General features: G+C 39.7%; 1 protein-coding gene across 1 annotated transcript; it reads right to left on the bottom strand.

The window, feature by feature from the left end:
* Positions 1-11,926: 11,926 nt before the first annotated feature.
* Positions 11,927-19,053, bottom strand: LOC141623707 (potassium transporter 6-like). The gene is made up of 8 exons (XM_074439863.1): positions 18,585-19,053; positions 17,978-18,464; positions 17,492-17,545; positions 15,135-15,395; positions 14,997-15,049; positions 14,132-14,255; positions 13,655-13,909; positions 11,927-13,143 (listed from the first exon to the last, which is right to left on the bottom strand). Exons 1-8 carry the CDS (start codon positions 18,636-18,638, stop codon positions 12,080-12,082), a joined length of 2,352 nt encoding a protein of 783 aa, XP_074295964.1. The 5' UTR covers positions 18,639-19,053; the 3' UTR covers positions 11,927-12,079.
* Positions 19,054-23,530: the final 4,477 nt, after the last annotated feature.

The raw sequence follows: 23,530 nt of genomic DNA, 5'->3' as shown, positions 1-23,530 counted from the left end.
GGAATGTACAACATGTCCCTCCTTCATTGCTCTACATGATGACATCTCCTTGGCCATTTTCTGCCTGGGGAATTGACATAATCGGGAAGATAACCCCGGCCGGAACAGGAGGTCACTATTTTATCCTAGTGGCAATTGACTATTTCACCAAATGGGTAGAAGCGGCTGCCTACACTAGTCTCACGGCTAAAAACGTGGCAAAATTCATACAAAACATCATCTGTCGATACGGTTGCCCACATGAGATCATTAGTGATAATGGATCACATTTCCAAGCTGAGACGGAGCAATTGCTAGCCAAGTACAAAATTAGGCATCACCACTCTTCACCATACAGACCACAGACTAATGGCGCGGTAGAGGCAGCAAACAAGAACGTCGTCACAATTCTCAAGAAAATGATTGACAACTATCGAGATTGGCCAAGCAAGATACCCTTTGCTTTGTGGGGATATCGCACATCTGTTAGGACGCCCACTGGGGCCACCCCTTTCTATTTGACTTACGGCATGGAAGCTGTACAACCAGTCGAGTTAGAAATACCATCATTGCGTATCTTACTCGAAAGTCAAATCCCGGAAGCCGATTGGAAGAGGGATAGATATGAAGAACTCATCCTCCTGGATGAACGTAGGCTACGCGCCTTGCATAATGTCCAAACATATCAAGCACGTATCAAACGAGCTTTCAACAAAAGGGTTAGGCCAAGGAAAATCAAAGAAGGAGACTTAGTACTCAAGTCGGTTAGAGCTCTTTTACCTGTTGATCCACGGGGAAAATTCAAACCTAATTGGGCCGGGCCATTTCTAGTCAAGTCCATACTCCCAGGGGGTGCGGTTAGGATCACAGACCTAGATGGGAATGAGTTTTCCAACCCAACAAACCTCGACGAACTAAAGCGGTATTATGCCTAGAATAGGAACAAAAATGCGCCTCGCGTAACCTCACATGTCGCTCTTGTGGCACTAAATAAACGGCCCCTGGCCAAGCTGAAATAAGCTAATGTCACTCTGCTCTTGCATTTTGACAAATTTGTCATCCTCATATCATCAAATAAACTAAACTGCACCTTAAGAGTAAGCAAAAAGCTCATGCTTAATTTCTAAGTTCATTACAAGCTCTTGCTTAGAACAATTATTCTTTTACATTTACTCGAACTACGCGCAAGGGTTTGATTTCATTTTCTTAATGAATACGTAGGCAATCCTTCACAGGATACAACCCATGATTTTAAAAATGTAAATAGAAAGACATTTGCATTGCATTTGGAATTCGACAAGAATAATAAATAGAAAATCACAACGGTTTCATAACCAATTAACCTTTTTTATTTTATTCATTTTCTAATAATAATACGCTACATGATAATAAAAATAGGCTAGGATTCTAAAAACCCCACCTTTTTATTACAATAATAATAATAATAATAATAAATAATAATAAAGACTTGGGCTATTCCTCCATTTTCCCTTTGCCCTTGTCATTCGTGTCATACTTCTTGTCACGACCTCGAGCCGGACGCTCTTGTGCCACTTCGGACCTAATCATCAACGGTCTTTCTCGAGGCCTAGACTTCCCATTCTTGTCAATCACTTTATCCACGGCAGGAGAGGTCTTCGGTTTCTTCGAAGGACGAACAACTCGAAACTCGGCTTCTTCCTCTCCCTCAGTCAAATGCTTCTCTTTCTCTTTTTCCACCTCGCGCACCTTGTAATCAACAGGCTCGCGCTTCCTCAATCTCTCGCGCTCTTCCGGAGTAGTAGCTTTCCTCCATCGCAGATAAGAATCCGACACCCATAAGGCATTAGCAGAGGAGTTCAAGAACCACACGTTTCTTTGGGCCCATTTAATGGCCCACTCCCTTCGACTCTCAGTAGTAAGTGCCACGGCAGTCTGCGGGACGGTATCAAGCTTCGGGATCGTCTGCTTTAGTCCAACCTGTCTCATCAACCTCTCCGGGAAGATGCACACCATGAATTCCAAGCCAGGAATGCGCCGATCGAGTAGGATCCAAAGAAGACACTCCAGTGACAGATTTGAGGTGCCACCATGGTACAATCCACCTAATCAAGGGGCCGTCATCACTCTTCAGTTTGTTCTCCCAATAATTGCTGACTCGAGTGAAGTCCACCATGTACAGCCTAGTCCTCATTGCAATCGAACGAGCATGATAAGAAGGAACATGAACTGGGGGCTCGATCAATCGGAGACGCTCCATAAGCCAAACCTACCAAAAGCAGATATTAGACATCAAAAAAAAAACACAAAAAAAAAACAAAAAAAAAACAAAAAAAAAACAAAAAAAAAACAAAAAAAAACAAAAAAACAAAAAAAACAAAAAAAAAAAACAAAAAGAGAAGACGAAAAAAAAAGAAGAAAACGTTCTTTTACCTTCAAATAACGGGACTTCCCAAAAACGGTAGGTCATGGTTGGCTTTCCTATTATCCAAGCCCAACAGGATCTCTCCTAAGCATAAACAAGCTGGGCTCCTGCGCAGCTCCATTTGCTCAACTAGGCCCAGAAGACGGGATCACCTCTCAAGTCTTCATCAACATGCCCTTGGAGGACATACACATGCAACAAACAAAATCCAAATGCCCTTCGCCTAGCAACATAAGAAACGGTGGGGTCGGCCCTATTAATGAAACGGTCAATGAAGTCCAACATTCGCACTCCCTTCGAGGTCACTAAACGGTCCACCTCAATTCTAGTCAATCCAAGCAAGTCTCTAAATTTGCTCTTATACCCTTGCGAAGTAGAAGGAATGGCAGGCAAGTGTTCCGGATCCCACCCACCGATCGCAGCAATTTCTTCAGGAAATGGGCAAATGTCGCCTCCGGGGAAAGCAAAAACATGGTAATTCGGGTCCCAATAATCAAGACAAGCATCTAAGAACGGTTTGACAACCTTGATGAGCTTCAAACTCGACAATGATCCAAGGTTATAGGCCCCATGTCGTGTTTCTCCATGTTGGAAAACTCATTAGTCCACTCTTTTAGGCGAATCTCCAAAGTATCCATGATGAGTGCTTATATTAAGAATTTTATGTAATAAGACGAAGAAGAGACGGAAGAATTGTGTGAATAAAAGCTCTATCGACGTCTCTATTTATACTAAATTTTGTTTCCTAAAATCTGCCAGAGCAGACACACCTGGGAACAGGCGCAGCACCTGCTACGCCTCTTCAAAGGGACGCAACTCATGTTGCGCCTCTTCCTCAGCTAGGTTTCTGTGATTTTCCGCGTTGGATCTTTCCTAAATTACTTGACGAATAATTTCCTATTCCTACGGGTTATTATTTTGGTAAATATGTCGAAATTGCCATGTTTCGTGTTTCCTAATTCAGCGGGCACGCGTTTCGAGACGATATCAACATTTTCGTCATTTTACCACACTTGTATATTTTCATTTTAGGAAATAATTTTCATTTTAATGTAATTCATTTTAGGAAATAATTTTCATTTGTAATTTAACTCATTTCAAAATTCATATATTTATATTTCTTTTATTTTTCTAACTTATAGGTTTCTATTTTTTTCTTTTTTTTAGAGGTAACCCTCCCTACCGTCCGGTCATTTCCGGCAACTTTTTTGCATTTTTGCATTCTTTTGAGTCATTCGTTTTGCGCTAATTCAGGCCATATGTATATACAAATGTATGTTCTACGTGATTTCTATGTAAATTTCGGCAGCATGACGGCATAAACCGTCATCTACCAAACCTGTTCAAAGCTAACCTGCAGGTACAAGCAACACAACCCAGCAGCAAAGGCACTCAGGCCATCATATATACAACCAAAAAAGGGAAATGTACAACAAACTAGGGGCTCGAGCCCCAAGCAAAGTCCAAAATGTCCAAAATGAAGGTCCAAAATGTACAAATGTGCAAAATACAAACAAAAACTAAAAAAACTACTGTCGGTCGCCCTCTAGCTCCGCAACTCTTGCCGCGAGAGCAGCAACCTCGGCGTCTCGAACCTCGAGCTCCCTCAACAAACGAGCTGTCTCCTCCCGAGACTGAGCCAACTCTCGCTCCAGCTCACGGTTCCCCTGTAAACAACAAAATTGGCTCATGTCAATCATTTCAAGCAATTACAAGAGAAGTTGGAAAATCAAAATTCAAAAATGAAATAGACACAGGGTTCATACCTGACGACCTCGACCGCCGACAAGTGCCTCGACGGCAGTAGCTCCTAGCCGGTTGGCCACCCTCCATAGTGCCACGAACCGAGACGGCACAACCTGCATTTCAAAAAGAAATTCTCAATATTTGAATAAGTTCAATCAAATGTGTTCTTACACAAAAATCATGCAAATTAGAGGCTCACCCTCCGAATCGAGATCTTGCCGCGTCGTCCAGGCCAAGATCCCGTCACCGCCACGTCAAAGTCACGCAGCTCGGAGATCGTCGTCCTCTCGGTCGCGTCAGTGTACTCGAGGGTCTCGGGGTACTCTGGGGGCTCAATGCCCGCCGCCTCAACCTCCTGCAAAGTCAGATGTTCCTCGTTAATCGATGATCTTTCATCGTATTCTCAAAATCAAAATAAAGAAGGATAAAAGCACTTACCACAACCGGCCAGTACGCCAACCTCCCGTAGAGGAACGCCGAGTAGTCCTCGCCAGGAAGAAGGAGGGCGTCACCACCAACGCCAGCCAAGTCAGCCTCCCTCTCAGCCTCGGAAGGCTCCCTGAACATCGTCCTAGGAGGATCGATGGAAACCGTCAATACGTCCCGAGAGCACTGACGAGCCAAGCGCTCGCCCAAGTACCACACAGGACCCATCGACGTCCTCAACAGCAGCCGGCTCGAGCTCCTAGGTCGAAGGACCTCAGCCACAAAAGGAGGCGCTCCCGCGTACTCCGCCTAAGGCCTGGGCACCCACTGGGATAAGACAAACAAGGAATCATTCTTATGATCGATTAAAGGAAATATAGAAGCAAATGAATATAAGTGAGATGCTCACGCTGTCCAGCTGAAGAGCGTTCACGTCCCGCCGGTAAACACCGTGAGAGGAACGCTTGCTCCTCGTCCTGCACATCACCCAATCCCTCACGACGGGATAGGCCTTCTCCAGCGGCTCCGTCCTCTTGGGCGAGAGGCTCGGAAAGTAGGAGTACACCCACGCCTGTGAAGCAAGGTAGTCAATAAACGATCTTTCGTAATTTGATAAGGAAAAGAATTGATTTTAGTCTAAATGAAGGTTCATACCTCCAACAGTAGTCCAGGGCCGACAGCACCAGGAGAAGTCCCCTTCTCCATCAACTCCGGACGAACCATGGCCCTCATGAAGCAGATGAGGACCGCAAAACCAGCAGTGACCCAGTCCCAACGCCCTAGGGAGCTCAGGTCAGAAAGGAAGGGAAGAAGCTTCGTCGACAGCCTCTCTCCCTTGTCTCCGAGGTAGATCGAAGACAGAAACCACCAAAGCCACAAACGAGCCCTCTACTCAGCTATACAGGGAGGAGGAGTCGTCTCTCTCCCGTCAATCGTCACCAGCGCCGGGGTCTTCCCCGCAAAGTAGTCTTGGACATAGGAACTGGGCACCAAACCAGGCACTGTAACAGCCTTCGGCGACAAGTTCCAGCCTATCAACCTCCTAGCCTCGGCCGAGTCCACCCTCATGGCAGTCTCCAGCCACTCCACAACCTCAGCCCCACACGGTAGACCAGAAATCATGCCGTAGTCCTCCAGAGTGACTCCCACTTTACCGAAAGGCATGTGAAATGTGGAAGTCGTGTCCCAGAATCGGTCCAAGAAAGCGCGGACCGGGCTAAGGTTAGCCCGCAACTTCCTCTTCGCGATATCCCTCCAAGCCTGCACCAAGGCACCAAACGCTCCACGCTCGATCATGGCACGCTCCTCCGCCGACAGCCGCTCGTAGCACTCCATCGCTGTCGTGTAACCCAAGAAAGACCTGATGTTCTCGGCCTCCTATTGTGATTTGAAACAAAAAGCTATCTTTAGTTTTGAGTGAAAGTTGGAAAAGATATGAGTGAATCGAATGAAAGAAGATGAGTGATGAGTAATGAATTCAAGATTACCAAGCTCTTCACCGTCCTGTAGGACAGGTGACCCTCCGCAGCCCAAAGCAAGTCCCAGGTCTCAGCCCACGCAAGTGCTCCCCTCAGCTGACGACCTCCTCGTCCAACGTTGGCCCTCCTCGGGGCCTCGTCCTCCTTAACAGCCTCCTCCTCGCGGACCTCGTCCCCAGCAGCCTTCACCGCGGCGGTGAAAGCCTCCTCGATGGCACGAGAAGGGTCCATAGCAAAGTCTATCTCCATGGGAGCTCTCCCAGAAGTAGAAGCCTCATCACCTGCAACATTAAAGTAATTTTAGGCCACGTCACGTGACGACGAGCCTTAGTTAAGGGATTTTCGAGCCTTCGGAAGCCCCGAAATCGTTCTTTTCTCGCCATCTCTGGCCGCATTCTCACTAACCCGATCACTCATGTGGTAGTTAGGGTCAAGTCAAGCCTAAGTTGAAGCCTAGTCATGGGTTCAAGTCGAAATTTCGGCAGCATTTCGTTATAACAGCGATTATGCCCTAGAAAAGTGTCCTGAAAAAGCCGTCACAAACCAAAATTCCGAGATGCTAGGAAGTTTACCCATCATCCAAGGATCCCAAATATCACATCGCAAATGGGCAATCCTAAGGCTATTTTCGAAGCAATTTACGGTTTAGCTGTGAAACCGTCTCAATTTCACTCAAATGCTCAAAACTCAACGAAAATTCGAAACAAATACATGGTTATGTTCCTTATACTACCAATTATTCGTTTCTAATACCAATTTTACAAGGCAAATCCATTTGGGGGAAAAGCCCCAAATTTTCGAATCAATTGGGTTGAAAACCTTAATTTTTTCGATCCAAGTTAAGCAAAATATAGAAGATTAATGCTAGAATGATATACATACCTCGATTATTCATGATGAATTCAAGCTCTTGAATCAAATTTTGGCGGAAATGGTTAAGATTTGAGAGAGAAAATGAGGAATTTGTGTTTCGAACAAATTAAGTAAACCCTTTGTTTATCGCGTTTTTACGCAGAAAAGACACCCTTGGGAACAGACGCAGCAGGCGTTGCGCCTCTTCCAAGAGACGCAGCTCTTACTGCGCCTCTTCCTGGTATTCCCTCCATACGAGTTTTCAAAAATTCGTTATGAGTTCGTTATTTGTGGGCCCATCTTTGGTGCGCCTCTTCCTCGATGCCATTTTATCTTTTTGGTCCGTTTGACGATTATCTTTCGTTCAAACCCGCATTTCTAAGACAACTGCAGACTTTTATACGTTATACATCGCTCCCAAGATTTTGCTTGTCACAACGAGCGGGTATTTCTTCACAGGTGTTTCGACACGCCTTCATTATATTTCCCAGCGAGAGTAAGCGGATGGACTATCCCTCTCGAGACATGGAGATAAGTTCCCGATTACGTTCCCCAATGAGAGTTCACGACCGACAGTCACTTCCTCTCGAGACATGGAGATCAACATCGACCCCGAATTGTTCCGAAGTTTGTTTGAAGCTGAACACGAACAGATTTCCCCCACCAGTTCCAGACTGTGTCCTGCTGTCTTTCCTCAAAATCATCGTTTCCTTATAATCATTCAGATACCCCTTTTTAGGATAAATCCTTCATGTCCTTCAGATACCCCTTTTCAGGATAAGCCTTCATACCTTCAGACACCAAGTTATCTTCAGACCAAAGAATTTCGCCGAAGCGTCTTCAGTCCCGTTTCATCCAGAAGTCTCAGGTATAGTCTCTTGTTATGGCTGGCGACCTCCTTACGTAGTCTAATGGACTTTAAACGACCCTCCCCGATAGTCGACAGACTCTAAAATGTTCCCGACGACAGGTCCTTGGTTCAGACCCCTTGAACCGCCTCGCGTCGCCATAGTCGTCAGGTTGTAATCTTCGATTGACCTGATGGCTATACTTTGACTTTCGCCTTGTCCAAGCCTCAGTCAAAGTGGGGGCTCTGGTGATACCTCATTTCTGCACCTCCCGCAAACCACCCGGTGATGATTGGGCTGCATGTTTGGTACGCGGAACGATTTGTGACAGTTCGTAAGTTCATCGTCAAGTGATTGCTCAAACACTAATGTCTACCTCTTAGTTGTCATCTACGCGCCGATATGGTCGTTTTGGCAGTAATTAGAGTACATTTGGAGTCCGGGCCTAAAACCGTCTCCATTTTCTGATAACCGTAAAATCTCGAGTCGGAATGTTCTGGAATGTTCCGGATGTTTCTATTCCATATTTTATAAATATTTCACAATCTTTTATTCTTTGGTAAACAATTTCCCGTAATATTCATACAAAATATTAAGGAAAACCAAATTATTTCGTCATTCCATAACTTAAACACGGAAATCTTTCTTCCGCAGGAGGAAACCACTTGGGAACAGACGCAGCAGGTGATGCGCCTCTTCCAAGGGACGCAGTGACTGCTGCGCCTCTTCCCAGGTCCTTTTCTGCGTATTTCTCGTATCTTTTTCATATCTTTCCGAGATTCACTTCCAAAGTCTCTCCGAAAACCCTATTCCTTCACGTGATTAGTATAAACAGGAGCCTTCGCTCCTCATATTTCTTACGCGAGTGTCCGCCCTTCTCTTCTCCCTTTGCATTCTAGACCTTTGTTCTTACTTTTTGGCGTCTACGTGCTTGAACATTCGACCACGTAAGCTCGGTTCCTTCTGAGTACCAGCCTCGTTTGCATGACCGACCAATTTGACCAACTCCACCATAGTCAACTTAATTAATCTAATCGTTTTCCTCTTACGAGGGCACTTTCGTTACATTCGAGTCGAGCATCACTAATCGATAACTTAGTTCATCTCGTTTCGTCAAACATGTAAGTCTGAGGGTGTAAATCTCTCTTTTATTATTATTTACCTTTTTGTATCATTAATGTAAGGTTTATGTCGAAAATACCTTGTAAAACCGATTTCTAAAACCTCGTTTAAAACCCTTTTTACGGATTTCCAGAAGACAGACCGTCGAGAAAGGACGCAGCAACTGCTGCGCCTCTTCGAAGGAGCGCAGTTCCTGCTGCGCCTCTTCGTGAGGCTGCCGCAGTTCCTGCTTCCTTTCTTCTTCCTTCGTCCTCTGTAATTCGTTCTTTGTTTGTTTTTTGTTTGTTTTATTTAATTCTTCGATGCAATAGCATAATAATTTCATGTATAATATTGTTCATCATTAACACGTTTAATTCATCGTTAAATTCGACTTAAATTCCTTATAATCTCATATTTGCGGGTTTTCGTCATTAAACTCAATCCGGGTTGTAGGAATTCGATTTGTTCATATCGGGTTTCTGGAATTCGATCTTTGATATATTTTCATCAGTCTTTTGCCATATTCGTCATTAATTTGTCATTAATTTGTCATGTTTAACCTAATTAGTTCATCTTTGTCACTAATCAATCTTTCATTCATGTAATTAATCCGTCTTAAATCCGTCTCATCCATGTTTTATTGCTTTTATGACCCTCATTCATATGTAATTAATGAATTTAATCACTTTCATCCGAGTAAATATGTTAATCAATCCATTAAAATCACCAATTTACATTAACGATTTGCAGTTCCGGCTTCACAGCCAGAACTCACCCTTGGAACAGACGCAGAATCGAATGCGCGCCTCTTCCAAAGGGCGATCTCTACGCTGTTCCAGTTGATTTACGCCTCAACTCCGTTGTTGCTTGACCTAGTTTAATTAGTTTACGTATAATTGACTATTAACCGTATTATCGCCTACTGATCTGTCCGTTAATTCTTTCTTTTATTCTTTTTCTCAAATTATCCGTTTTAAAGGTATTTTCGACATAAATCAATGAACCCGATGTAATTATTATTTTTTTTCATTATTGTAATTTTGTAATTATATTTTTCATTGTATTTCTTGTATCATTTGTATGCCTTCACATGTAATTGAACTTAAATCCCGATTCGACCCAATTGTATGCTAAACTACATGTTAACCAACTTAGTCTAATTCTTCACATGCTAAGATTAAAACTTGGATGTTGCATTGCATGCATATAATCGACGATATATCGAGTATAGATGATTTCCCTAATCATTAGTAGAGGCCGCTATCGAGGCGGGCGGGATTAGGTGTTCGATCAAAAGAGCTTCCTAATACGTACCCTCACCCCTTACTCCAGATCTCTGTGAACATCCGTGTTCATTGGCATCCACGAGAGTCATTCTAGACATAGAATGTTAAGGGTAACGATTGCTTAGTGTTCATGTCACTACTTTGTGTCTTGACAAGACACGAGGTATTCGAACGGTTCCAATTTCCCATAAAAATTGGTGGCGACTCCACAAAATGCAAACGCTTGTTCTCTCTGCCAAGCGCCCCCGTGGGCCCATTGTCCACACCAACTTAAACCCATCATTTCCTCTTTAACCTAGGACTATATATAGATGAATACCATTAGGGATTCACCATCTTATGCTTTATTTTGAATCAAGTTGTATTTGAAGAATTATCATCTAATTTGGGTTTTAGATCTATTATGTAGAACCAATCTCCTTTCTTAATCCAACCCTAAAGGTTTAATCTTTTGGTTGTAAGACACTCTAATCTTTCCCTAATTATTATTATTATTATTATTATTATTATTATTATTATTATTATTATTATTATTATTATTAATCCTTTGTGTTTATTGTTTGAATTTTTGAAATCTTGTTTAATTTGAGTAATTAAGTGTGATTTCCTTGTTGCTTAATTTAATCAAGTTCCTTAATTTATTGTTGTTATTTTATTAAGCGTGTTCCTAGGGATGTCATGGGGCGGGGCGGTGGTTGATATAGGTTCCCCCGTACCCGTACCCACCAAAAAAACTTGTACCCGTCCCCGCCCCACCACCCGTGGCGGGTACAAGTTTTCAAAACCATCCCCGCCCCAACGGGTGGAAATATAAAACCGTACACGCCCCGCTTATCCATTAATCCACTACACCATAATTTTATTCGATAAATTTTTTTGCAAATGTTGATTTAATAATTATTAATTTCCATTTTTTTGAATTTGTATTTATAAGTTTATTTTTTCACCAAAGAAGTTAGTAAAAAACTTTATAAAATAGTTATTATTTACATTATATCTTAATTATAACTAAATAGGATTTAAAAAATTGTCATAATCGCACTAATTGTTTTAGCAATTGACGGGTAGGCGGGTTTGAGGCGGGTAAGATGCAAAATTCATCCCCGCCCAATTACCCATGGCGGGTACAATTTTCATACCGCACCCGCCCCACCACCCGCCAAAGCTCTAGTCATCCCCGCCCCAACTGGGGCGGGTGCGGGGCGGTACCCACTTATACCCGCCCCGCTGACATCCCTATGTGTTCCCTTGCAATTCTATCTTAGCATCACCTTGTGTTTGAATTAGTGAGTGTGATTTCCTCCTAACTTGACCTACAAGAAAGGGATTAACTTGTGATTAGGCATTAATCGTGTTCCGTTGTGTCTAATTACCCTTATTGAATCTCTCATGCTTTATCTTCTTATTAATTTGACCTTTGTATATGTTCCTAAATCCTACTTGGTAGAATTGATAAGTTGGGTTAATTGATTAAGTGTGACTATTAAGGAGATTTAGGAGAACAATCTCCCCGTCTCAAATAACGACATTTTAGACATGTCAGTTCACCCGAGCCAACCCCGATAAATTAACATCCTTGGTACTGAACCATCCACGCAAACTTGATGGCTACTGTCATGTAGTGGCCAAAACCTTAATGAAAACTTGAACTGCGATCTCCCAATCCCAAGGGAATGAAGGGATTATATTTACTTTCGATAATCTTTACAACGATCTTTACCTTTGTAGAGCAAGAAACTGTGTTCCAAGTTACAACTGAGTGGAGTGTAATGAATCTTGGAAGAGAAGAATCGAAAGCTCAAGTTCAAAGTTCAAGTTTCACTAGGCAAGCCATATCCTCATTTAGTGAATCTAGATTTTTAACACATTGGTCATTCATATGCTAAACAAAAATAAATCATTTACAGTCCATGTAAATACTCATGTGGTCATGTCGACTGCAGTAGTACTACTTATTCAAACATGGTAGATCATTCCCACCTCTAAAGTCGACGCATGAGGCACACTAAGTGGATAAGCCGGTCCTCGGCTATTCCTTCTCAAGAAATCATAACCTAAGTTAATGGCGATCTTCTTAATCCAACTTGATCCGTGCTTTGCTTTTACATGAGCATGCCCCGTTATGTATGCTATTCCGGCCTCCCTTGCTTCCATTAGATCTTGGAGTTCTTCTTTCGCTTCGTCTTTGATCTTTGGCGATTCTGGCAACAAAAATCTTACTCTTTTTCTCGTAGTGATCATTGGGGACCGAATCTCTTTCATCTCAGAAGTATCCGGACGGTCCACATCGTCATCATCCACGTCATCCTGCATTCTAACCCCGTCAAGATGAGTAGACGGGGTTCCGACAACAGTCATAAACTCCTCCGCCTCCTTGTCGGGTTCATCCTTGAGCCCATTTCTCTTTGGGCCCTCTGATCGTATGAACTCTGCTAAGCTACATACTAGATCATTCTCAAACTCCAGGTCATCCTTGTGAAAATCATGATACCCATACCTCACTATGCACCGATAAAGACGGTACTCTTTCGGCCCAATACGGCCTACAAGAAACCGCTCCTCAGACTTTACATGAGGAACTGGCACCGATTTGATGCATAGGAAGACGAGGACTTGGTGGAAAGCCGGAAGGTTAGTAACAAAGTGTGAGAAAATTGCAGGGATCCCAGAAACAAGCTCGGTTTGAATCAAGCCTAAGCCACGGACTCTCACAATCCCTAAGCTGGGCCCCAAGCTAAGAAGCCAATTGATGGAGACCTTGTTTTGGACATCGAATTCGTACTTCAGGCGGGTGCCATAGTGCCAGATGTACATGATGATCATGAAGATGAATGCAAGCGCTATAGGGACCCAAGCTCCTTCCAGGAACTTTATCAGGGATGCAGAGAAGTAGAGTGCTTCGAGGGTGCCAAAAAATAAGACAAATGCAATTGCAAGGAAAACGCTTTTATGCCAGCAAAGAACGATAACAAGTGACATGAGGCACGTTGTGACTAGCATTACCGTGATGACAGCCAAACCTGTTGGGCCAAGAAAATATCAATGACTAAAAACATTCACAACAACAAAGCCCCTCTCTTACAATGACTTGGTTTCAGGTAATTAAAAACAGAAGAACAAAAAACATAAAAGAGGAAAAAAAATAGTGTGAATAAAAAGTGAAGTAAAAAAATACACACTACTGAAAAGTGGAAAACCTTTTGAAAGAGAACTAAGCCACGGTTTAGATGGAAAAGCCTAGTCTAATGATAAATCAATACAAATAGACGGGGATGTCAATGGCTAGACTCAAACTCACCGTAACAAAGCCTATTATTCCTAAAGGACTTGGTGGCATGTAGCAATAAAAAAAAATTGAGATCAGATTAAAAAACAAGTGTAAATAGACGAAATGTAAAAGATGTGAAAACAAGGAAATCCTTCGATAGATAAATAAGCATGTATTTTTTAACTGGGACAAACAAGTGTCAAGAAAATTTGAGATAAAAAGTCCCACGCACGATACATTGGGAAAGATAACGAAGAACATACCCGATGCGTTACTTATGCGTTTGGTGTCTCTAAAACCAATAGTGACCGCCAAACATAATATCATCAGAGTCCAGTTGACCTCCGGTATGTATATTTGACCATGAATTTTGGACGAGGTGTGCACAATCTTCACTTGTGGAAAACATCCAAGAGCTTGGCATTGCTTAATGATCGAGAAGGTGCCAGTAATTATGGCCTGGCTACCTACTACAGCTGCTAGGATAGCTATTCCAAGAATTGGCCATCTCAAATTCTCTGAGACAAAAATTAACATTTCAATCTCAAACACATATTGAGGCATAAACGAGATTTCTACCCCAAAAAGGAGAAAAAGAAAAAGGATATTGATCTCTCAGTATATCTTGTACAAGGCGGTCTCACTGTGAGACAGTTATGATAACTCATTAATATTTCACATTGCAAGTAGAATTAGACAGTCTCACGGTATGGTCCCAAAGAAGAATCTTAAGTGGCTACCTGGTACCGAAACGTAGAATCCAATCCGGTAACCACTGGCCAATTCATGATGTTGCGATAGATAAGCAGCTTGACCCATATAAGCAAGAATCAACGCCGGGTATACCACAAAAGTGAAGGCAATCTGAACAAAAGCAGACAGACTTGAGAAATCATTGAGGTTTAAATAATTATAGTTTCTACCGAACGGACCTGGCAATGACATCAGAGCTTACAATAAGAAGACATGGATATTCATAGTATGACTGGTCTATGTACTAGTAAAAGTTCATCAGGCACCCTTCATATACAAAAGCTTCATGGGCGAACTGGTAGAGCACGGAAATCAAGTTCTCCATGAACCTAACAACTAGATATCGCAAACAGATCATATCATTTCGGGTCAGTTTTGAGCGAAGTCATTATGGGGTAGCGCCGTCGGGTCGGGTCGGGTCATTACGCGTTCGAAGCGTTTTGGAGTTCTGAGAGCTCTTTTAGCAAGGTCATTCCGGTGACACGTCAGTTCAGGTTCAGGCCCTTTTCTGTCTATTAAAGTTTTTGTTTTAAATTAATTAATGTCAAGACATTCTGGAGTAGTTTTGACAGGTCTATTAATGGCTGAGGTGACTAATAATCACCTTTGTCCCTCACTCACGCTGTGGCTGAGGTATTTAATAATCATCTTTGTCCCTCACTCGCGTTGTGTGATCTCACTTCAGGAGCTAAACAATACGTATTGTAAACACTGATTCCAGATTCAACCCTGCAACAAATATATGAAATACGATGCCATTGCCAAGTGCCAACACAACTGTGGTACTAATAAGCAAATCAACATGGAAGATTGGCATTTGGGACTATGTACGGACTACGGAGTGAGACACACCTTTATTGATAATTGCGAGAAGTGCCCGAGATCAGCAAACATAGCCTCTGACCCTGCACTTGGAAAAGATGAATTTCAAAAAAAGCTCGGTGAAAGAGAAGGGCCAGCTAATTGGGTGATAGAGTTAGAATGCATTACCTGTAATACACAGCAAAATCCCACCCAAAGACATCCACCCTCCTGTTTGTGTTTTCTTCAGAAATTTATACATGTAATAAGGAGAGAGGGCTCTATAAACTTGAGGGTCCCAGCGTATGATATTATACAAGCCAATGGAACTGATGCAAAGAAGCCAGACGATGACAATTGGCGCAAACAAGAAACCCACACGGTGCGTGCCAAAATGCTGGAGAGCAAACAAGCCTATGAGTATGAGGCACGCTACTGGGAGTTCTACGTCTGTCTTGCAAAAGAAGCGCACAACTTTTAGAGGCGAAAGTTCAGTATAAGCTAGATAATAAACAAAAGATAACAAAATCATTGAGGTGGGAATAGTACCAATTATTGGCAATTCAATAAATATGATCTCACATATTCTACAATGACATTACCCCTATGCCTCAAGGGATCCCCGCAAATGGTGGGGTAAGGGTCAGAATTATACAACTTCCCCAAGAGAGGATGTTTCCAAATGACCCATTGAAAATTGGGTCAAGAATTGCAAAAAATAACTGTTCTCGTAATAAAAAGAAGTCTGCAAGTTTAACGAACTGCTCCATGACCAAGGAATTGTTAGTCTTATCAGGTTCTATTGTAACGCAAACACTTTTTAGCACAGAGCCTGTTATTCTGAACATAGATGGAGCCATGGAGGAACAACTTTATTTATCTGGATGGTAAATATTTTACTGGACTTAATTACCATAAATCAACTATCACAGTCCATCTTCACTGAAAAGAATATAAAAGAAAATCATGGTTCATCTGGCTTCCTGCTCATAAAAGTCGACAAGAGAGCTAAGCATGTAATTGATGCAGATTGGTAATGAGTAGAGGTGGCAATCGGGTCAGTCGGGTCGGGTTTGGGTCGGGTCACGTCGGGTCGGGTCATATCGGGTTCGGGTCATATCGGGTCAGCATACCCTTTCGGGTCGGGTTCGGGTCGTTATCGGGTCGGGTCATTTCGGGTCAAATGATGTATCGGGTCGGGTCGGGTTTGGGTCGGGTCATTATCGGGTCCGGTAACTTAATCGCATTACTATAATTTTTTACCATTAAATTTAGTTTTTAACATATTATTTGGTTTAATTAATCCATTACTAAGTCAAACATATCAATCTAAACACAAAATCACTTTCATTTTGATCAAAATTAAGCTTAATAATTGTCGGATCATCAATTTAATCGGGTCAGTATCGGGTCGGGTCAATATCGGGTCGGGTCTGGGTCGGGTTCGGGTCACTGATAATCGGGTCGTGTTGGGTTACGGGTCGTCATCGGGTCGGGTCGGGTCGGTTTCGGGTCACAGTATTTCTGGGTTCGGGTCGGGTCGGGTTTGCTCGGGTTCGGGTCGGGTCACTCGGGTCGGGTCAGACTTGCCAGCTCTAGTAATGAGGGTGATGTGCCTGATTCAAAAGCATAAAAAGCCACCCAATTTGCAATAGTCTATTCAAGCATTTGGTCGTGTACCTAAAGAAAAATTGTTTTGGGATACTTTTAATGGTATGATTGGATAAAAGATTACCTACAATTAAAAGCTGGTTTTGTTAAATATTATCTTCGTCACTGTGTTAAACAATGCACAATTTAAGCACTTTTTAGCTGTCTCAAAAACGATTCAAATCACTGAAATGGTACTGAAATCTTATAAAGTTTAAGAGGAAAGATCATGTAAATTTAATAGTGATTATGAATATTCACTTCCAAACACACCACCGGCCACCAAGGACAACTCTAACAAAACTAAATATTAGAACAATTGATAAACTAATGCAAGTTCACAATTTCACACTCAGCGTATGGGCATGACCTACCTAATTAACTAATTTTGAATAGAAAAAGGCAGCAATAGTTCCTTTTTAGTGATAGATTAAGGAAACATTTTTCATGTTTAGTGACTAAAACACAAGCCAAGTAGTCAATTTAGACGAAAAGTTGAACCTACCACAAGAATCATAGGCACCTTTGGCAATACCTACCTGAATGAGTTATTATTGGGAAGTCCGAACAGTAATCGTTTATTCAAACTAGCAAACAAATATAGATCCTTCACTAAATCAAACCAAACATAAGCATCATCGAAGGCCTAATTTTTACCTAACTAATACTCCCTCCGTCCCGGTCATTTGTTAAGCTTTAGTTTTGGCGCAAAGACCAAGGAAAGAGGAGGACCAAATTGAGTTTATCAAAGGCATTCTCAAAATAAAATGGTAAGCAATTGACTGAGACACCTCAAAATGAAATAGGTAAACAAATGACCAAGACGGAGGGAGTAACTATAGTATGGTACCTGGTACAAGTAAAACTAAGAAATCCCAAGTGTTCAGAATACTTACATTTGTGATGCTCATGTGACATTGAGAGCTCCAAGCCTGACACTGCTGAAAACACTGCAAACAAGCATGAGAACGTGTAATGTCAAAAAACAATTCATCAATATTTGATCTTAGGAACCAAAATAATGTAATCCCTCCGTCTCAGTGAATTGTATTGTTGTACTTTGATTTTGGCACAAAGACTAAAGAAAGAGGAAGAGGTCAATTACTAAATGACAAGTGGAACAAATTGAGTGTGAATGAGCAAATTGTTCATCAAGTTTATTCTTAAAATAAAAAGGACAACAATGCAGTGAGACACCCTAATATGGAAAAGGACAACAAATGACCGGGACAGAGAGAATATATAAAAACAACCAAACAGTCCAATTTAGATTCGAGGTCGGCCAACATGAATATCATCTGAAGCGGTCAATCACAACTAAAATAATAAAGAAAAGAAGAAAAATCCAACTAAAATAGGAAAAGACGATAAATAGTGAATACCGGAGATAGCAGGTGTTAAAACACCATCTCCTATGACCATACAAGCCCCAATCAAAGCTAAGACAAGGAGAAATCTTTGAAGCACTCCATGCTTCTCCAAAGTGGATTTCAACTTAGACCCAAGAGTTGTTTGTTGAGAAATAACGACATCATTCTTGTACTCAGACAAGTCCTCATCGGCTAGCTGACAATTAGGGAGCGAGCTGACGCGGGCGTGTCGACAAAGCAAGGAATATAGAGCAAATGTTCCTCCTTCACCATTATCATCAGCTCTAAGTACTATAAACACATATTTAAGCAAAGGTATCAATGTAAGTGTCCAAAAAATAAAGCTCAAAACCCCAAATATCTCTTCATTTGTCTCAGAATGCTCAATATCTTCTGCAAATGCACTCTTATATACATATAATGGAGATGTACTCAAATCACCATACACTACTCCCAAGCTTTGATATGCCAACATCAATACTTGCTTCCATGATTCCTTCTGTATACATACACCATGCAAAAAGTATAATTAATATACTCCCTCCAGTCTTTGCGAGTAGTATTTTAATCAAAGATAAACAAATGAGATGTACTAAAAATGCAAAATTGAAGAACAAACCTTGAGTTGATTACGAGAAAACCCGGATTCTGGATCCATTATAGACTGGCTCATAAAGTCGAAAATGTCATATTTTGGTGCTTCTAAAAGGGATTAAGCAAGTAGCCACTTTCAGTGTATTTTAGTATAGAGTATAACCAAAGTAGTAAAATGAAGTCACACTCAATGCATTAATAATTAATAATCTTCTAGAGAATTTTGATTATAAAATAAGTAAGTAATTAAGTTCAGAGAATTTGTTAACAAAAATGGTTTGTATTCTGAGAGACTGTCAAACTTCAGTTGTTGTGGACGTATTTGGAGAGAAAGATAAAGAGTAGTAGTAGTAGTAGTTGGAGAATATGAAAGAGTGGAGAAGTTGGGAATGAGAGGACAAAGAGTATGGTACTGTTATGGGCGGATGGGCCTATGGAGATGCCATCTTTTTTACAATAATTTTGGGTCTCTAGGAGAGACAATAAATAATGCTGTGTGATATCAATTTCCATCTTTTGCTTTAAATCATCCATAATTAAATTAGGATACTAGTTTTAATCCCGTGTAAAAATTACACGGATTATTTTTAAAACTATAATATACAAAATATATTAACTTATATGAATAAATTTTTGATGTCTTTTTGCATTTTGGATTGATACAACTACCTAAAATAAATATTTTTTTAAAATGATATGATATATAAAAATTAAAAACTAAACAACTAAATGAATGACAAATTTCAAAACTGATAAAAAAAAATTGCAAAGGGTACCTTCCACTTTACAGGATCTAATCTGTAATTGTCGTTCTATATTTTATTCATGACATTGGTAAGGGTTAATTAATCCGATAATATCAATCATATAAATTTGTAACTCAAAAGAATTAATGAGATAAAATTAGAACATCTACAGTGATAAGCCACAATCCCTTGTAGCTTAACTTGTCATCTCAAAATTTCTAGCCATATTGCTTCAAAACTACATACTTTTCCAATGGTAAGCTAAATCATCTTGTAGCTTAAAATTCTTGAATGGTCCCACATTAACCTAATTATCCAATAGAAAACATGTTATTCAATTTCAAGCATGTAGCTTGTTGGAGCAGGTGTTGCTCCTAAGCAGGTTATTTTTTCGTTGCTCCAATGGTAAGTATATAGCTTGACAATTTACATAAATTGCATGCAAATCCCTCCACTATACTATTGGAGTTGCTCTTATGGTCATTTATAATAAGTTATTTAACTAATCTAAGAGATTTATCATATCATATACAACCAAACATTCCTATCATATACTAAAAAAATTGAATTCAGTTAAAGGAAGTGGGTTAAGCACTTTAGCAGAAAAGATGACTCTTTGAAATTCATAAGCTTTTAAAAAAACTCATCTTTTATATATAGAAGATTTGAAAATTTTAATTTTAGTAAAGAAGGATGGAGTAAATATTATTAAAATATGGAAAATAAAATTGTAATCTAATTTGATGAAAAATGACAATAAACAATTCCAGTTTTAAATAAAGATTATTAATGTGGGAGTAAAAATAAAATTAATTGTTTTAGAAATGGGAAAATAGATAGTGGGGTTACATGGTTGAACAATGAGGTGGTTTCGTCAAAATGCAAGAAATGTTTTTGTATTAATAGAAGTAAGATTCTCACTTGTACGAGCATTATTATTCTTCGGCTTTTTCGTTTTCTAAGTTGTATCCCTTGTTTTTCACAAAAAAAAAAAATTAATCAACAATAATTCTCTACTACGAGTCCAGGAAACGATAATTTTTTTCAAACCAATTATCTCGTAAAGGCCTTGTATTTGAAAAAAAAACAATTCACCGTTTTCTGAACTTGTGGCCAGTAGTTATGGTTGGTCAAAGTTTTTTTAACGAATAAACTTTGGGCGACCATAATTCCCGGCTACAAGTTGAGACGTTAGTGATTTTTTTTCAAGCTGAAGAGCTCGTAAAGACGATCAATTTGAAAAAAAAAATGTTTATCGTATTCTAAACTTGTAACAGAAAATTATTGACGGCCAAAGTTTTTTTGCAAGAAAAGAGGGGTACACCATAAAAAATAAAAAAGTTGAGGGGCACAAGTGTGAATATCCCATTAAATTATTAATTATTTTTGAGTCAGCTTAAATTATTATCGAAAATAAGTTGGTGTGAGATGTGTTCCGGAAACGTCATGTAAATCTGGTGAGGGGGTGTCTCACCTAATAGCAATATACTAGGAAGTGAGTCGAAGAACACACATAACAAACGTAAGTAAGAGTAAGTAAAGAGATACCACAATTTAACGGTCGGTGTGACATCGATATGTTCTCACTTAATGTTTAGTCGGGGACATATAACTTTGCAAGCTGATATCATTTCTAAAGGAACGACTATTGCCCTGGAAAATGGGCGAAAGACCCTTTTTGGGATCATTCTTGGGTCGAGGAGGGGTGCTTGTCCAATAAAGCTTTAATGAATATCCCTGATTCTATTATTTGTGTAAGCGATATGTGGGATGAAACATACGGTTGTAAATAGGGCCTATTCTCTAATTTTTTTCCCTCGTGAAGAGCTATTAAGAATAGCGTCCTTCACTCTTGTACCCGAACCAGATTTTGCTGACTCGCTATATTGGAACGATACGTCAAATCGTAAGTTCTGAATTAAATCGGCCTTGGTATTTATTCGTGATTCTAATTCTCCACCTGAAGCAAATCCGATAGAGTTGCATTTGATTTCGAATACCGGTCCAACAAAGAATTCGAATGTTTATATGGTTAGCTGCCCATGATCGTTTTATGTGTAATTATAACCGAGTTCGCCGCAGTCTATCGGATGATCACATTGGTCCCACGTGCCTTTCCGATAATGAAAAAATAGATTATCTACTCCCCAATGCCCATATTAGCGAGACATATGGTACCAGTTTGGAGATGTCACACCCTCATTTACCCAAAAGCCTTAGTAAGACATTTCTAAGTAAATAAGAGGGTTAATATCTCGATTTTCTGCGGTATAGTACATATCATACCAACAATAGAAGAACAATTTAAGTAACTTTATTAAAGACGGTAAGAAATACTTATTATAAGTCAAATGCCAAGGTCTCAAAACAATACAACGGAAGTATTAAGAAATGAATGTTTACCAACTCTTAGGACAACTAAGTGATAGACTAACACTCGTGAACCGCGCTCTCATCCACCCGACCAGCCTCCATAACAATCCATATTATTATCGGCTAGAATTCATTGCTTACCATTTGCCGGAAATGTCAAATGGATCAAGACAGGTAGTTTTTAAATAATGCAACAATAGCCACACCATCACCAACACAATCCAACACCATCTCAAACACCATCAATCTCATCATCAATCAGCATGCATGCGTGGTACGGATCACACGTTATATGGAGCCTCCTACGAATCACATGTCACTTCACGCAAGCCTGCTACAAATCACAGGTCATGCATCTTGATGCGTGCTACGGATCACACGTCATCCCGAGCCTACTACAAATCACAGATCATCGGCGGGCCTACTACAAATCACATGTCTCCAGAACGAGTTGTAGTGTAGTGAAAATACCTCTATACAAAAATAATAACTTTCACAATATATATATATATATATATATATATATATATATATATATATATATATATATATATATATATATATATATATATATATATATATATAAAAAACTAGATTGAAACGCTGTGGATGCGCCACGTGGCGTTTTAACCTTAATTACAAGCATTAATTACAGTAATTATTAAATGTGAACATAATAAATGTTGTATAAATCACATCATAAAATTAATTGCAGCTTAATAAATGTTACGAGTATTTATTAAATTGCATTAAATAAGTATGTGACTTCGATATAATTCATTAAAATAAAATATTTTGATAAAAAACCTAAAATATAAGTAATTACGTTTATTACAAAAAATGATTTCAATTGAGTATAGTTTCCATTAAATTACTGAAATTTTTTTATATCCGTATATAGATGATTTAAGTGAGTGTTTCACAATACTTTGCACTTAAGTAATAAAACACTCGGAGAGAGTTTAAAAACTTAAACCATTAGATCCAGTGATCCACCACGATAAATATATTTGTAAGAATCATTATATTTATTCAAAAAAATAGATAAATACTAAAAGATAAGTTTTATAATGTGAAAATGAACAAATTATATAGCGGCAAATTTTATAGGAGTACATATAAGATCGCATGACACAACAAGATTTGGAAAGAGTTTAAATAGCAAGATAACGGATGTTTGTACACTGTGATCACGGGTGCATTTGAATATTCGCAACAAAAATAATGATTTATAAGTACAATGGTGTTTGACTTAGAACAACCGTGAATAAGCAGAAAACATAACGGAGTACATTTCATTATAATTATTTTCAATTAATATGTATAGATGAAGTTAAAACATTGATTATGCCTAAGTAGCTTTTACTTCTAATAACATACACCGTCCGATTCTAACGAATTACCGCATATAATTAAAATACTCCTCACAAATCTTAAACGTGGGGGTAATTTCAACGAATTGAAGGTAGCATGAAGTTAATCCTAAAAAAATTGAAAAAATTCAATCTATTTTATTTATAGGTAACATCATTTTATAAATATATTTTTTTTCAACTAAAATAACAAAATATACAAACCGGTCGTGCAAAGCACGGGATACTACCTAATATTAAATACTTTTTAGTTACCATAAATTATTATGTTTCATAGTAGTAGTAGTAGTAGTAGTAGTAGTAGTAGTAGTAGTAGTAGTAGTAGTAGTAGAACTCTAATCATATAATATATTAATCCTCTAAGTCACTGTTGACATGACATCATACAATTCCACCTAATATGACATGACACTTCATGAGAGCATCTTAAGATCTCTTTCCTAATAATTATCTTGCTTGTGTGATTTTGCTAAGCTAAC

The sequence above is a fragment of the Silene latifolia genome, chromosome X (genome assembly GCF_048544455.1).
Source record: "Silene latifolia isolate original U9 population chromosome X, ASM4854445v1, whole genome shotgun sequence".
NCBI classification, from domain to species: Eukaryota; Viridiplantae; Streptophyta; class Magnoliopsida; order Caryophyllales; family Caryophyllaceae; genus Silene; species Silene latifolia.
The sequence above is the reverse complement of the archived record's forward strand: the minus strand, read 5'-3'. Positions and strand labels throughout refer to the sequence as shown.

Bases quoted from the DNA above. Each gene is read 5' to 3' on its own strand.
- LOC141623707 (XM_074439863.1), bottom strand. From the start codon at position 18,638: ATGAGCCAGTCTATAATGGATCCAGAATCCGGGTTTTCTCGTAATCAA. The intron at 17,546-17,977 runs GTATTCACTATT...GCTTGTTTGCAG, and splicing joins TTTAACACCTGCTATCTCCG to TGTTTTCAGCAGTGTCAGGC. The intron at 13,144-13,654 runs GTATGTTCTTCG...TTGGCCCAACAG, and splicing joins ACGCATAAGTAACGCATCGG to GTTTGGCTGTCATCACGGTA.